Source organism: Hirundo rustica, chromosome 9 (genome assembly GCF_015227805.2).
Source record: "Hirundo rustica isolate bHirRus1 chromosome 9, bHirRus1.pri.v3, whole genome shotgun sequence".
NCBI lineage: Eukaryota > Metazoa > Chordata > Aves > Passeriformes > Hirundinidae > Hirundo > Hirundo rustica.
This window is the reverse complement of record NC_053458.1, coordinates 30,031,236-30,045,378: the sequence shown is the minus strand read 5'-3', so window position 1 is coordinate 30,045,378 and position 14,143 is coordinate 30,031,236. Positions and strand designations below refer to the sequence as shown.

Sequence of the window (14,143 nt, the reverse complement as noted above, 5' to 3'; positions counted from 1 at the left end):
GTCCATACTCCGCCAGCGCTTGAGTGCATTCAGTTTACTGCCATTGATCTTTCTCATTTCTTCACACAGGCAACGCCAATTACATTTGAAAGAGAATTACCCTTGTGTGCTTTCGAAATTATTTTAGATTCCATAGAAATGCATCCATTAGGTTTAGAGAACTGCTCTTTACGGGAGACTTGGTTTTGATTTAGTGAACAGAAAAGATCAGTACAAGTCATTCAGAGGTAATTCTACAAATACAGTGGTTTATAAAATCCTGCATAATAGTGCAGGTGCCTGTTACAGGGAATTTCCTTAAATATGGTTAATAAGTATGATTTACTTCCTTCTGTGGAAGACCGAGTGGGTTTGGGATTTTTAAGGCTTGTTTGGACATGGGTTAGTAAATTCAGGTTCAGGACAGCTTATGCACTTTAGGTAGCATAGCAATTAAATGCAACTACCTGATGTTTCTGATTATCCTTTCTGGTTTTTAGCAAACTGCTTCTAGCAGAACAGAAAATTGAGAGATTTAGTAGTATATCAGGTCATGTATAATACCTTTTTATTCACTTTTTTATATGTCACCTTTCAACCACAAGTATTTTAATTTGTTTCTGTGTGTGCGCACACACGTGTGTGTATGTGCGCGTGTGTTGGTTTTGGAGGGGTGCCCAGCGTTTCCCAGCTCACATTTGAGGGCTGTGCTGGTTAGGTGCTATACAAACACAACTGCTGTTCTTGTGAGGTTGTTTTAATAGTCTTCCACCTGTAAAGCCAAAGTCCTTGTTATGATTTTGGTTGTACAAAGCTGAGAGGTGAAGTGAAATAGAATTTAAAAATTTTCCCCGTTACTGAAACAAGTTTCTTAAATAGTATTATTCAAGTTTGTGTTGTTTCTTTAATTGGGGTATCTGTGAAAGATGCAAGGCATGCACACCAATTCCTTTGAACAGCAGAATTGGTCAGGATATGCTTCACTTAGTTGAGACAAACAAGTGAAGTTCAAGAAATGGAGTTGTGGAAATGGAAATAAAATCTACAACGGTTTATCTACAGCATTAGTGTGTGAGGAGGAGGATTTTCCTCTACAGGATCAGGGGATTGAAGGAGCAGTAAGGTTGCCAGCAGTGCAGGACAAGAAGGCAGGTAGGGAATATGAAGTGACTTACCCAGAAGGCTGTCGGGTCTTTGGAGCTGCGATTATTACAAACTGCAGCATTCATTCATTTCAGTCTGGCTGCCCCTTTCCCCCAGTTAATCTTTCCCACGTTGCTGCAAGTTGAGCTTGAGTTTATATTCAGCTTGAAGGGTTATGGGTGTGATTTATCCTTCTGTTGTTTTCTAATTGCTGCATTGGAGGAATGAAGTAGTAGACTTCTTAAACAATTAATTTTGATGGTGTGTTTTAGCATTGTGTGTTTAGTATGCTTCATATTTGTCAAGGGAGTAGTAAATTGGTGCTGTGGAGAAGATGAGGTTTATGAGTAGCTGTGCATGTCCTTGGAATTACTTTCAGATTTCTAAAATGATTTCCCAGGTAAATCCAAAATCCTATTCTGAGACAATGCTTTTGTCTACTTTAATGTCAGTGCAAGCAAAAATTCTTCACAGTATTCTTGACGAGGGTTGTTTCTGCTCGATGAAAGACATTAAACAAAGAAACTTTTCATTCTAATCTCATTTCAGGTATTTATCTGTCAGACTTGACATATATTGACTCTGCCTACCCCTCAACAGCGAGCATTCTGGAAAGTGAGCAAAGAACAAATTTAATGAACAACATTCTTCGAATTATCTCAGATTTGCAGCAGTCGTGTGAATATGGTAAGCTGGTGGGTAGATATCACAGTGTGAAAGAGAAGAACTTTAAAAGCTTTAATTTTTGTCTGCTGTGATGCAATTTAAGTAAGGCTGGACCTGTGTGAGTGGCATTAACACCCTCCCTCATCCTCTCAGCCCAAAAGTCTGGGTTTATTCTAGTATTGCTGGTTAAGACAGAGCATCAGGATGAGGAGACAGAATAAAATTGCCTTTCTCTTACATCAAGCAAACTGCAGTATATATTTTCTGATGATAAATGTGTGGTAGTACATCATACTCAGGAGTAGTTTTACTGGTATTTATAAGCTTGTATCCCTGTCTTCATAATTTTATGACTGAATTCTAAAAATAGGATTTCTTTGTGAATAGTACTTTTACTGGAGATAACAAAATACATTCAGCTTGTCTTTGGACATTTATAGTTCAGTCCAGAGATCAGAGAATGTACTTTTTTCTTCAAAGATGGTTTCCCTCACAGTCCTCTTCCCATTCTAGTAAAGTCCTAATGCTGTGTTTGTGATGGTGGAATGTGAATTAGCCCAGGATTGTGGCTTCCCTGAAAGCTCAGTGTGAAGAGAATGTGTGCTGTGAAGAGTCCTCAGACAGCCCTCCATGTCCCAGTTCTGGGACTTTGGTTCGGCCAAGGATGTTGTCTTACTTTTACCTTACAAGTGCTCCAATGAGCAACTCTGGGGTTTGTGTGTGTGGGAGGTGTCAGCTCAATGCGTGAGAATTGCTATGAAGTTCTAACATTTCAGTAGTTTATACTTCCACCTCACATAAAAAGGCAAGAGATCTTCTGAATCTGTTCAAATAGATTCTGGGAAAAAACTCTGCTTACCGACGGGTGGCTCAGTGTCAATGAATGCTGTCTGTTTTCCAGATATTCCTATGTTGCCTCATGTCCAAAAATATCTAAACTCAGTTCAGTACATAGAGGAATTACAAAAGTTTGTAGAAGATGCCAATTACGAGTAAGTACAAAATGCTATAAACTGACCATAACCTATTACAAAATTACTTCTGTAATTCAAAGCCTTGTGAGATTGCACTTGCATTTGGGAATTGTATTATATTGTGTGGGTGTCCCTGCCCATGGCAGGGGGGTGGAGCTAGATGAGATTAGGGTTCCTTCTGAGCTACACCCTTCTGTGATTCTATGATTATGCACCTCAGACGCACCAGCTTGCGAGCAGCTGTGGTTCCAGCAGGATGTTATGCTCAAGGCACTTTCCCACATGCTGAATGGCAGATCTGCTCCCTTTTCTGTGCCACACTGCACCAAGCCCCTGCTTCAGGTCGGTTTGGTCTGCTGAGACAGACGTGGCTCACCTGTAACACTGTTATGTCATTAAGAGGAATTCTGTGATTATAGATGGCTTAAGTCATTCTTCATCAGAGCAAAACCATATGTGCATCCAGTCCCAGGTTTTTACTGAGGGGGACTTGAAGCCTTCACTTGGAGATACTACTTCATTTTATACTTTTCTCATTGATTAGGTTATAAGGTGTGAGTAAAAGCACTTGATTTTTTGAGAGGCAAGTTCCTGTTCTTCTCTGTCTGTGCCTGTTCCTCCCAGCCTCCCACCCTGTGTTTCTAGGTCCTTGATTAAAAGATTATTACTGTATTAAGTGATTTGGCATCCAGCAAAACTGGAGGAGGGAAATCTCAGGCAAGAGGCAGGAACTGAGGATAGGAAACAGCCTAAGGCAAATCTGTTGCCTATGAAGGAAGGTTTTGTTCATTGGCTGATGTGCTCGAGGAGGTTCTCCACCCATTCCCATCCTGCCCGCCCGGGAAGTTTGTCACCTCACAGGGCTTGAATTGGTTGCTTGTGCAGCTCCCTTGGAATGGCAGGAGGGGGATGCACACTTTAGGAGCAGCTGTGCTTTGCCATTTAATAGCCCTAACTTGGATTTACTGAAAGGCAGCAAATGGGGACCCTTCAGTTTATGTAAGAGAGCAGTTAACGAGAACTCAGACCCTTGGTTTGTAAGTTGTTCTCTGCATGTCCCTGTGGAAACATCCACCCTTACCTTTCTCCTGGGATGTTCTGCAGCCTGATTTGGGAAGTGTCAACTGAGAGTAAAGCTCTGTGGTCAAACATTTGAAGGAAGGAAAAAAAGCCAACCCAAACTTCTTACCTGCAGTGTCTCCTTAGTACATGGCATTCATGAATACCACTCCACCTTCCTTCACCTCCATTGGGTAGGACTGATGAGCAGTGGGAATTGGATTGATGAAGGAGCTGCAGTCTCTTCATCCTGTGCAATCCATGTTTTGGTAGCAGGGCAATGACTGGAGACAATGGCACATAAATCAGAAGCATGGCTGCTGTTCACAACGTCTGGTTTTGCACCCATGGTTTTGTACAGCTCTAAAGTGAATGTTTTTATGGCTGAGGAGAGTATTTGAAGAATTGTTCTTACTTAAAGTGGCTCTTCTACTTTTCATCCCCCAAGGTGTCCGTCAGCAAAAAGTTGAAGTTAGAGAACAGCGAGTGTGACTTGAATGCATGTTTTTTCTTCCTAAAATTGTATTGAATCATTGTTATACTTCATGGGAATGTGAGGGAGAGGAGCTGTCAAACTTTAAACTTTTTCTCCCCAAAATTAAATAGACACCTTTTCAGTGCTAGTACTTTCAAAGATTTTAGCTCTGCAAACTGCGTGGACAAGATACACTTCCTCTTCCAGGAGTTATCTGCTCCTATAGTCTGCCTCCCTTTTGGGCCTGCTGGAAATGGCATTTAAAAGTAATAGAAAAAGCTTGAATTATGGCTGAAATCAAGTTGATAATGTATTTTCCAAAACAAAAGAGGATTTCGGCTTTTCGACCAGTAAAGACAAAAGGCTTGGTGCTTGGCACACTAGTGCGCTTCATACAAAAATTTAAAATATGAAGTGTTCCAAGAATAAATGTTTTTAGCCAAGGTGGGGGGAGAGGTTGTGTATCATTTTCATTTTTATTTTTCCCAGGTTTTAGCTGGAGTATCAGTTTCACACGTGTGCCAGCCATCCTGATGCTGGTGGTCTGTATGAACCAAAGCAATAGGCAGGAAAAATGAAGTTTGGAAATAGCGTGTGCTGAAGATAACTCTGCGCTGTTTGTATTACCTTCGTAGTATTTCTTGTAATCACAGAATCAGGCAGCTTGCAATCATAAATTTAAAAAATTCTTCTTCACAAACTTATATTTTTATTTCCTGATCAAGTAATTTTTAATGTTTCTTTAATGCAGACTTTCATTAAAGATAGAACCAGGGACCAGCACCCCCCACTCTGCTGCTTCCAGAGAAGATTTAGTAGGTAAATGCTCAATAAATGTGAGAAGACCTGAGGTTGTCATGTGCATTATTTTAGAATTGCAGACGTGGAAAATATTTGCCTGAGTCTATAAAGAAGTGTGAAGTTTAAACACTGCATGTTTGTAATAAAAAGTCTAAAGGTGATCTGTAAAGAAGGAATTGAGTCGTTTTTTTAGGTTCGTGTATGTATTGTGGCACAAAGTTGTTCGTGTCATTTGGGGTGAAGAGCTATTAAATATTCATTCTTTGTTGTGTCTAGACAGAAGGGCCTTCATCTAAACTTCTCATGGCATAATATGCTTCCAAAAATGAACATTCTTCTTGGTCAGTGCCAAAAGTGGTTGAAGGCAGGAGTTTGAAAATGTAGAATCAGTGGGACATGCCCAGTGCTGATGTAGAGAATGCAGCCACCTTTAGGACTCGCAAAATATTTTCACTGGATGGTCTATTTGAACTCAGTGTGTTTGGTTTTAATCCTGTGCAAAAGCCCTGAAGTGCAGGGGGTTTAATTATCAATAGATCAATGAGTTTTATTGCAGCTATCTCTTATAAAGGGAGTTTAGGAAGTTTTGTGCAACTTTTCCATGATTTTCTAAGAAGCGACCCTGACAGTAATTCTGAAATGACTTGGGAGTAATGGCTTTTTTTCTTCCCAGGCTCTGAAGTCGGAGCATCTCCACAAAGTGGACGGAAAAATGTCGCAGCTGAAGGAGCCTTGCTACCACCAACACCCCCTTCACCTCGGAACCTGATACCCCATGGACATAGGAAATGTCACAGTCTGGGATACAAGTCAGCATTTTTCTAAACCTAAAAATCCTGAGCTTTTTTTTTAATGATGTATCATCTTTCAATACAAAAGCTTTGCTTGTAAAAAGTAGCATGACTCGTACGCAGTACTTCTCTTACAGAGCAATTTGTGGTCAGGGAGCAAGCTCAGAACTATAATGCTCGTATCCCAATGGAAGAGAACTAATCAAGAGAGGAATGCTGAAGTTTTGGTGATAAGACTAGTCAATGAGTTAACCAGAACGGCTTTTTCTAAATGACAAAACTGTTGTTTTTTTAGTAACTCAATGCCACTGTAATTAGTTCAAAATCAAAATTATATCACTGCTGTATTGGGGTTTTTACAGGAAGACCTCCTTTGTAGACTTTCTTTGTAGATTAACTCTTTTTAGTGGTGGCTTCATGCTTTTTCCATATTTTCTAATAATATCTTGATCATTATCTTATCATTTCCCTCATCAGGTCTTCAAAATGCAAGATTGTAGCTACCCAGTAATGAATAACTTTTATTATGTAAGTTAACCTTTAATGAGCTAGAAAGCAATGCTGCAGTTCAATTACAGAAGACAAAAATAGCGTAAGATGTTGAAAGTAATTGTTAATGTACTCCTGACTTCCTCTTCGTTACACGAGTTCCGTGCAGTTTCAAAGCTGGCAATCCCCACCGATAATTTATTTGTGCCCAATTCCTTGCGGCTCGGCCACGATTTAGCTTGGCTTTGGGAGCACAGCGCACGTAATCCTTCAGGATGTTGAAGCAGCTCCTGAGAGGTACCCAAGGCGAGGTTCTAACAGCTGTGTCCTTGTTCGTTGCCAGTTTCATCCACAAAATGAACACGGCGGAATTCAAAAGCGCGACGTTCCCCAACGCGGGCCCGCGGCACCTGCTGGACGACAGCGTGATGGAGCCCCACGTGCCATCGCGAGGGCAGGCCGAGAGCTCCACCCTCTCCAGTGGAATTTCAATAGGTAGGAGCTGCAAACACACCCATGCACTGCCTGCATTTGGATTTCCACCATTTTTTACAATTTGGCTCCGCTGCGTTACTGAATTTCTTAAGCTGAGTCTGTTTACAATGACAAATTGTTCAGATAATTCTGAAGAAGTAAAGGGACAGTGCAAAATAGGTCCCTCTTTTCACATATTGCTTCTGTGTGGCTTTTCACCTCCTAGAGCATCTCACCTGGAGCATGCAAAGTCATTTTGCTAAGGAAGTGATTCTTTGAGAGTGCTGTCTCATGTATACCACTTAAAAACATGTCAAGGTATGAGCACAGGAACCCTGCTGAAATTGAGACTGTGACTTGAGGTGTTGAAATCTTTTTAATAAAGGTTTTAGCACAATTAGGTGGTGATTGTGCTTGCAGCAGTGCTGTTCTTAAACACTGTTCTAAAATATTTGTTCTGTTGCAGAACAAATCTGAGAAATGTAGGAGAAGGAGGGTGACTTGATTTATAGAGCGTGAATTGAGAAATTATGAAAAAGATTTTTTTTTCCCTATCCCTTTTAGTGTTACAGCTTCTGATACTCATTTTCCTCAATGGAAGGAAGTGCAGGACATGATTTTCTACTAACTATTTTTTTTTCCCCTAAATCAATTCAAGTTTAAAAAGTTTTATTGTGGGATTTCTATTTAGAATGCCATATTGGCTTGACAGTGTAAATTGCTGACAGTTTTAAGAGCATAATTTCTAAATGCTACTGACTGTGACAGAAGATAGAAATCTGACTTTCAAATGCCTCAAAATATCAGAATCTACTAAATTTTGATAAATTATTTATCTGCCTATATTTAGGGTGGTGCTTTTTTTGAGAAGTTCTGCTTCCTGAGTTTCTTCTGTGACAAGAGGTGCTCTTTTTTCCTGTCACACACAGATCTTTTAAATGCAGGGAGGACAGGACAAAAATGCCTCTCAAATCCACCTGTTTGCAGCCAGGGCTGACAAATGGAACCTCTCACTGCAGTCCTTTTTCTCAGAATTATTTGTTTGATAGTATTCAACAGTGTTCAAATTTTATGCATTTTTAGTGATGAAAGATCCTTGTAGTGCTTCACATTTCTTTGGATAAGTGAATTCTAAAAGCAGTTTTGCTTTTCAGCCTTCATGGAAGGAAACAAGGTTACAGATTGTCAGATGATGCTGCTTTCAGGAGCTGTACATGTATTTTCTTGAGGAGAAGGCCATATGGAATTAGACCAAAGTAGTTGGTCTAAGTGAACCTGTTCACATCAGCTTCCATCATTTAATGTGCATTGCCTGTCTCTGTTCCTTGCAGGTTTTCTACTGTGGAAAAGTTTTCCATCAGCAATGGTGCTTCTCCTCAGTGTCCAGGCAGCTTCCATTCCCAGGGCTTGCACAGTGCAGGAGAACCAAGCTTCTGTCACCATTGCTGAGGTGCAGCAGTGCCCTTTCCTCAGGGCAATGTTTTGTTGATGTTTTCTATCTAAATACCTAAGAAAGTCTCTGCAGTTGATCCTTTTTTTCATGGGTAGATTATTTCTGTACCTCCATGAGAGCCTAGCAGGGAAGGTTTGCCAGAGCTGGCAGGCAGTTTGTCATAAGGTACAATTGAGAACCAGTCACCATTTATATATTTTGGAGAATATAGGATTTTCCTATTTTGTCTCCTCTCTGAATTTTTCAATTCTGTTCTCTAGCTCAAGCATGACCTGACAAGCTGGAACGAAATTGCCACTTCAGAAGACTTGTATAAATGACTTGTAAAACAGCAACCTTGGGCATTTTGTGCAAGATCAGCATTTGTGGTTAGAAATTCCCCTCTCCCATTCTCTTTTACCTCCAGTCTCCCCATACTCCCTTTTATCACTGTTTCAGCAGACCAGCAATGTTGTTATTTTTGCTGCTTCTTGATGATGAAAATGTCAGTGACACAAAAGGTTGATAGAGGTGCTAGAAATACTTATGGAGGAAGAGGGTGAGTTCTGGAGGTTTGCAGTATCTATTACTGCAGAATTCTTGGAAATGTAAGTTGTCTGGCATTCTGTGCTGCTGCCTCAGCAGGATTTAAGGAAGTTGATTGAAGCTGCTGAGTTCCTCCATCATGTTTGAAGTAGTCTGTTTACTCAGGACTTGGAATTAGTACAGTCACTGAGCAGAGAGGAGGTTTATGGTATTCTACAGCACAGCTTCAAAAGACGGTCAGGAAAATGTCTCCTGAATGTGCGTACTGAAAGGAGTGTTATTCCTCACCTTGCCCATAAACGTGGATTTAAACCTGTTGCTCTAGAAACAGGACTACCTTTTTTACATATAAGCCTACATAGGACTTAACTTTTCGGATAAATGATCCTTCTTCAAAACAGGGACAGAGTTTCTGCTATGTCAGCACCTTGAATGTGCCTTTAAAGAAAACTGTGCTGCTGCTTTAAATCACTCCTGTGTTTTGAGGGCTCCGAGGTGTTTAGACCTTTCCAGTCCTTTCCTATGGGAGGGTCTGATAGGATGTGCCTCTGTTAAATATCAAAACACCAGCAGTGTAACAACACCGTCCATAGGAATCCGTCAGCGAGTCTGTAACCTAAAAGACACGTTGAGGTGATGATGGACAGTTTGGTTATGCCATGCTGGGAAAGGCTGGCAGTCCACTCTGGGAGTGGTACAGAGCGTGGCACGGTTTTTACATCAATGTCACTAACCTTTCACATATGAAGAATCTTCTAACTGGGTGTTTTTCATTGCAATGAATGATTCCTAAAGCAGCAGCAGTGCAGACAGTGAGACAGTTACGGGGTTTGCTCAGAATCGGCCGATCTGGGATGTGACAGCTATCATCAGAGACCTTTATTAGATTGCTTTCTTAATTTCAATGATTGGAGGCAGACTGTGTACATTCAGCTCACTCTGAAAACAGACAAACTCAAAAATATTAAAGATACAGCTTCTTTTATATCGATTTCTTGTGCTTGGGTCATAACAGTTCTTGTTCCTGGCACTGTGGGATGGTGTTCCATAGCTGATGGTCATCTGATGTGCTGGAATCAGGGAGCTGTGCCTCTGGTTCTGTTGCCATCTTCCTGTATTATAAATAGGTGCTTGTTATCTGGACAGAAGATTTTAAAAAGTGAGAAATCTTTTTCCAGCAGTGCCAGGGCTATCCTAATAAGAAGGAATAAACACTGGTCCAGTCCCATATACAGTGTCAGAGGGGAAACGTTCTCTTGAATTCAGGAATGTAACAAGAGGAAATAGTCTCTTGTAAGTTTTAGACATTTATAATGTAGATGGCTGCATTTGAGCTGGTTACAATTGGAGCTCTTGATAATCACATAGAGAAGTTAAATCCTCAAGGATATGATTCATCTCATTCTTAGGTGGGTGTCTAAAAAGAGGTTATATGGCTTGAGTCCTTAAAACCTCACTTTATTTCTGTTGGTTGCAGACACTTTAGGGAGACAACACATGAAAATACAGGCAAATGAATAGTGCTGAAAATGTCTGTTTTGTTCCAACAGAACAGAATATCTGCTTTCGGTAAAATGGGAGAGATGCTTTTTACTTTGCACTGGAAGTTCATTGAGAGCCCCCACTCCCTGCTATCAGCCCCAGAGCTGCAAGGTGCTTTTGTTCTTGGAGGGCTGTGTTTGGGTGAGGTCACTGTTTTGGTGAGGTCACTGTGTACACTCTGCCCTGCTGAGGTGTGAGCATTGCTCTTGGCTGGGTTCAAGGAACCACCTGCACACTCCTACCACCTGTTCTCTTGCCTGTATTTGCCTCCTGTCACCCTCTCACCTAAAAGTAGGATAAATTAAGATGATTTTACTAGATTCTGGTTCCCCTCAGAAATAGCATGAAACTTCCTTTAATTCATAAGATATTTTTCTAAAGAATACATGGTTCTCAATTCATTCCCAATTTTCTTACACTTTTAAAGTATTTATTGCTGAAGTGTGCTCTTAAGAATCTTTGCAGGAATGTTCAGCTTGTTTCATTAATGTTCTCAGAAGCTTTGTATTTCCACTATTTCTTACAATTTGGCTCTGCTACGTTACTGAATTTATTAAGCTGAGTTTGTTTACAATGACAAATTGTTCAGATAATTTTTAAGTAAAGGGACAGTGCAAAATAGGTCCCTCTTTTCATATATTGCTTCTGTGTGGCTTTTCACCTCCTAGAGCATCTCACCTGGAGGATGCTAAGTCATTTTGCTAAGGAAGTGATTCTTTGAGAGTTTAAAAACATGTCAAGGTGTGAACACAGGAACACTGCTGAAATTGAGATTGTGACGTGAGGTGTTTAAAAATTTAAAGGAAACAATTATGGATCGTGTTTGTAGCACCGTTGGATGCAAATTCTTTTTAAGCTATTTTTTTCCACTTATTTTTCCTAATCTACAATGATATGATGAAAGCTCTGGAAAAGCTAGAACTCTTGAACATTTGCCTTTGTGTGTTGCAATCAGTGGAGAATAGCTTCAGCTTTTGTTCTAATGCAATTGAAGGAATTAATGCTGTGGAGTCAAAGAAAGGTATTTTAAATCAGTGTGAATTAATGTAAGAAAGTGCTTTTATAAGAACAGTACATTTCCAAACCTGAAGTGGCATGAAATACATACAAGAATATCAGCATTTTAATGAATTCCTCTATTAAGTCACCACCTCGAAGTTATTGAATTCTACAAGGGATTATATTTCTCTTTAAATAAATGAAGTATAGGTGTAGCTATACAGTGTATGCATTTACTTTCAGGGTCTTGGCAGCCTGTAGAGTAGGGGAAGACCTTTACACAGCCAGAGTTTGTTTGATTCTTTAACCTGTACTGTGCTCTTCAGGTGTGTAGGACTCCGAGTCATCAGATCAGATTTCAGGTAGGGTTTCAGGCAGAAGAAATACATTGGGTTTATTTATATATTGCCTTTATTTGAGTACATAGATGTTTGTCTCTTGTCTTAAATGCTATTTATTGTGAGCTTAAATGCTCACAATTTTGCTATTGTGAGCTACTACTTCTTTAGTGATAGGATAAATAAAAAAACCCTGTCTAATATTAGAGGTTAAAAATGCACATGTAGGTGCCTGGATTTGAGAGAAGATACAGTCTAGCACTCCAGTTCTTCCCCAGTCTTTCTTGATACTGTTTGGTCCAAGAATGCTCTGGATGTGTTAAAATCGATGTAGTTTTACAAATCCCCTATTTCTGCCCCATCTTTTATTTGCTTTTATTTGGTTATTTGCTTTTGCTGACTTTTTTCACAATGAAACTCAATGATGGTATTTAAAGTTTCTATCAATTCTCTGGCATGATACTGCTCAACTCCTCTGCCGGAGTTGCTGCCATCTGTATTTGGTTAACTGGGGAGGCAGAGCTGAGCTGCTTAAACTTTACAATAGTTAAATGGTCATGAACTATACAGGAGGATTTGCAGTGTGGTTGTGAACTCTCCAAAGCAGAGCAGAGCTTTCAGGGCATGGAGCCCATCTGTGTGGTGGTGTGCTGCAGCAGTTGATGCTCAGGCCTCGTGAGCAGTTTTGTGTATTTTCAGGTAGAATTTCAGGCTCTGTCGGCTCCGTCACCGGCTCTGGAAACGCGGTGTAACCGGAGCCAAGAGAGTGTCGATGACAGATTTGGGAAGGGGAAAGAATTTTTAGTCTGAAGACTTTTTAAACTCTTTGGGGTTGGTTTGTTTATATTAACACCTGTTTAACTTTGGGGACTAACTTCTGGATAAAGCAAGCCTGTGTTAAGTGTTCAATACCCCCAGACTTGGGGCAGTGAGTGGGTGCCGTGACCAGGGGAGTGGATACGGGATAGCACAGGCATTCCCTCTCCCGTAACTGGGAACCTCAGAGTTTGTGGGGCTGGAGCACAGACATCTCACAGACACATCTGCCTGTGCACATCTGCAGATGTGAGCACAAAACTCACATCTGAACGGGGCTGCAGTGCCGGGGCTCTGCAGACAATCCTGAGCCTTCTCAGATAACCAGCAGCACAGTAAGCAAAAAAACCATCTCGCCAAATGCTGTTATTCCTACGAGAGGAAAAAAACCTTCCTAAAGATTTTTGTTTTATTTCAGTCCTGCACAAGAGACTTACTAGCAATGAAGAAAACTGGGAAGATAGCGTCTTGTGTTCAGTGGCTTCTTACATAAAGCCAAAATTTGTTTAGAGCGTTAACTAACAGAAAGGGCTTATACTACCTAGGATTTGTTATTAAATTTAACTTGAAGAACTTGCTTGAGTTTGTTGGAAAAACTCAAATATTGAGTACATACTTGAGAAGAATTTAAGAAGGTGATATATTTTTAGAGTACTGAATGAATGAAATATTTCCAGTTGAGGTGACACTCAAATTGTGCACTTAATGTTTAAACAGAGCTTGGCTAGACATCTAACTTTTATTAAGTTAAAACCAGTGCCTTTTACCTCTGTTTTGTTTTGGAAGGAGGGATGACAGGTATCTTCTTTTGCTTTTCAGGAAAGGGGTGTTCTTAGTATCAGAACTTGTGTCGTGCAAAATATCTCTTAAAGGGTTTTAGAATCTAAAAAATCCTGTTGGAGATGTTTTTATATGGATGCTAGAGGAATAGTCAAATGCTAAAATTCAACCTTTTCCAGGTTTTTGTTACAATTTTTACAACCCCTGTAGGCATCAATGTAAATGTTAAATCAATTGCTATGCTGTTTTGCCCAGTTTTTTTACAAATTGATGTTCCTTTTAAGTGTAATTGGCAATTTCTGTATAGATTTAACTTTTTAAGTGCAATTTGTGGTTTACAGAGCCCCCAAGTTCCCATAGGCTTTTCTCACTGTACTGATACTGTACCAAGGATTGTCACTTTGCAACAGGTGACATTTTAGCTCTTGCTCTAGGTTGCTTTTCATTTTTACAAAGCAACACTAGCTTTTAAATCTTTTTGTAGTGTACTTAGTGCAGCAATTGAATACAACTTCATTAGCAAAGCAGATACAGTTGCCATCAAAATGTCATTTCGGGTAGAATTTTAATGTATCAGCCTGTATTAAATGCAAAAACAGTAACTTCATAATACTGTCTCATTAGGAGGTTTTAACTGTGTGGATTTATCATGTGGGCCTAAATTTCGTGGAGCTCTAATCATATTAAATCTGCACTTCTTGCTAATATAAAGCAAAACTAAGCAGTAGTAAGAAAATAAATAAGATTCTAAGTATCTCTGATGCTTTCAGTGCTGCCTGAATGACTTGACAGAAATTGCTGCGCCATTTTGCAGGACAGATTGGCTCCAAGTAACCACA

At 40.0% G+C, this 14,143-nt stretch overlaps 1 protein-coding gene across 10 annotated transcripts in view; it reads left to right on the top strand.

Moving 5' to 3' along the window:
* Positions 1–14,143, top strand: part of RALGPS2 (Ral GEF with PH domain and SH3 binding motif 2) — a 109,339-nt gene that overhangs the window by 75,075 nt on the left and 20,121 nt on the right. For all 10 annotated transcript variants that reach the window (XM_040072309.2, XM_040072306.2, XM_040072310.2 and 7 more), the window contains exons 9-13: positions 1,672–1,809; positions 2,690–2,780; positions 5,048–5,115; positions 5,771–5,906; positions 6,721–6,872. In XM_040072309.2, coding sequence (XP_039928243.1) covers positions 1,672–1,809; positions 2,690–2,780; positions 5,048–5,115; positions 5,771–5,906; positions 6,721–6,872 — 585 coding nt within the window. The remainder of the gene's footprint in view (positions 1–1,671; positions 1,810–2,689; positions 2,781–5,047; positions 5,116–5,770; positions 5,907–6,720; positions 6,873–14,143) is intronic.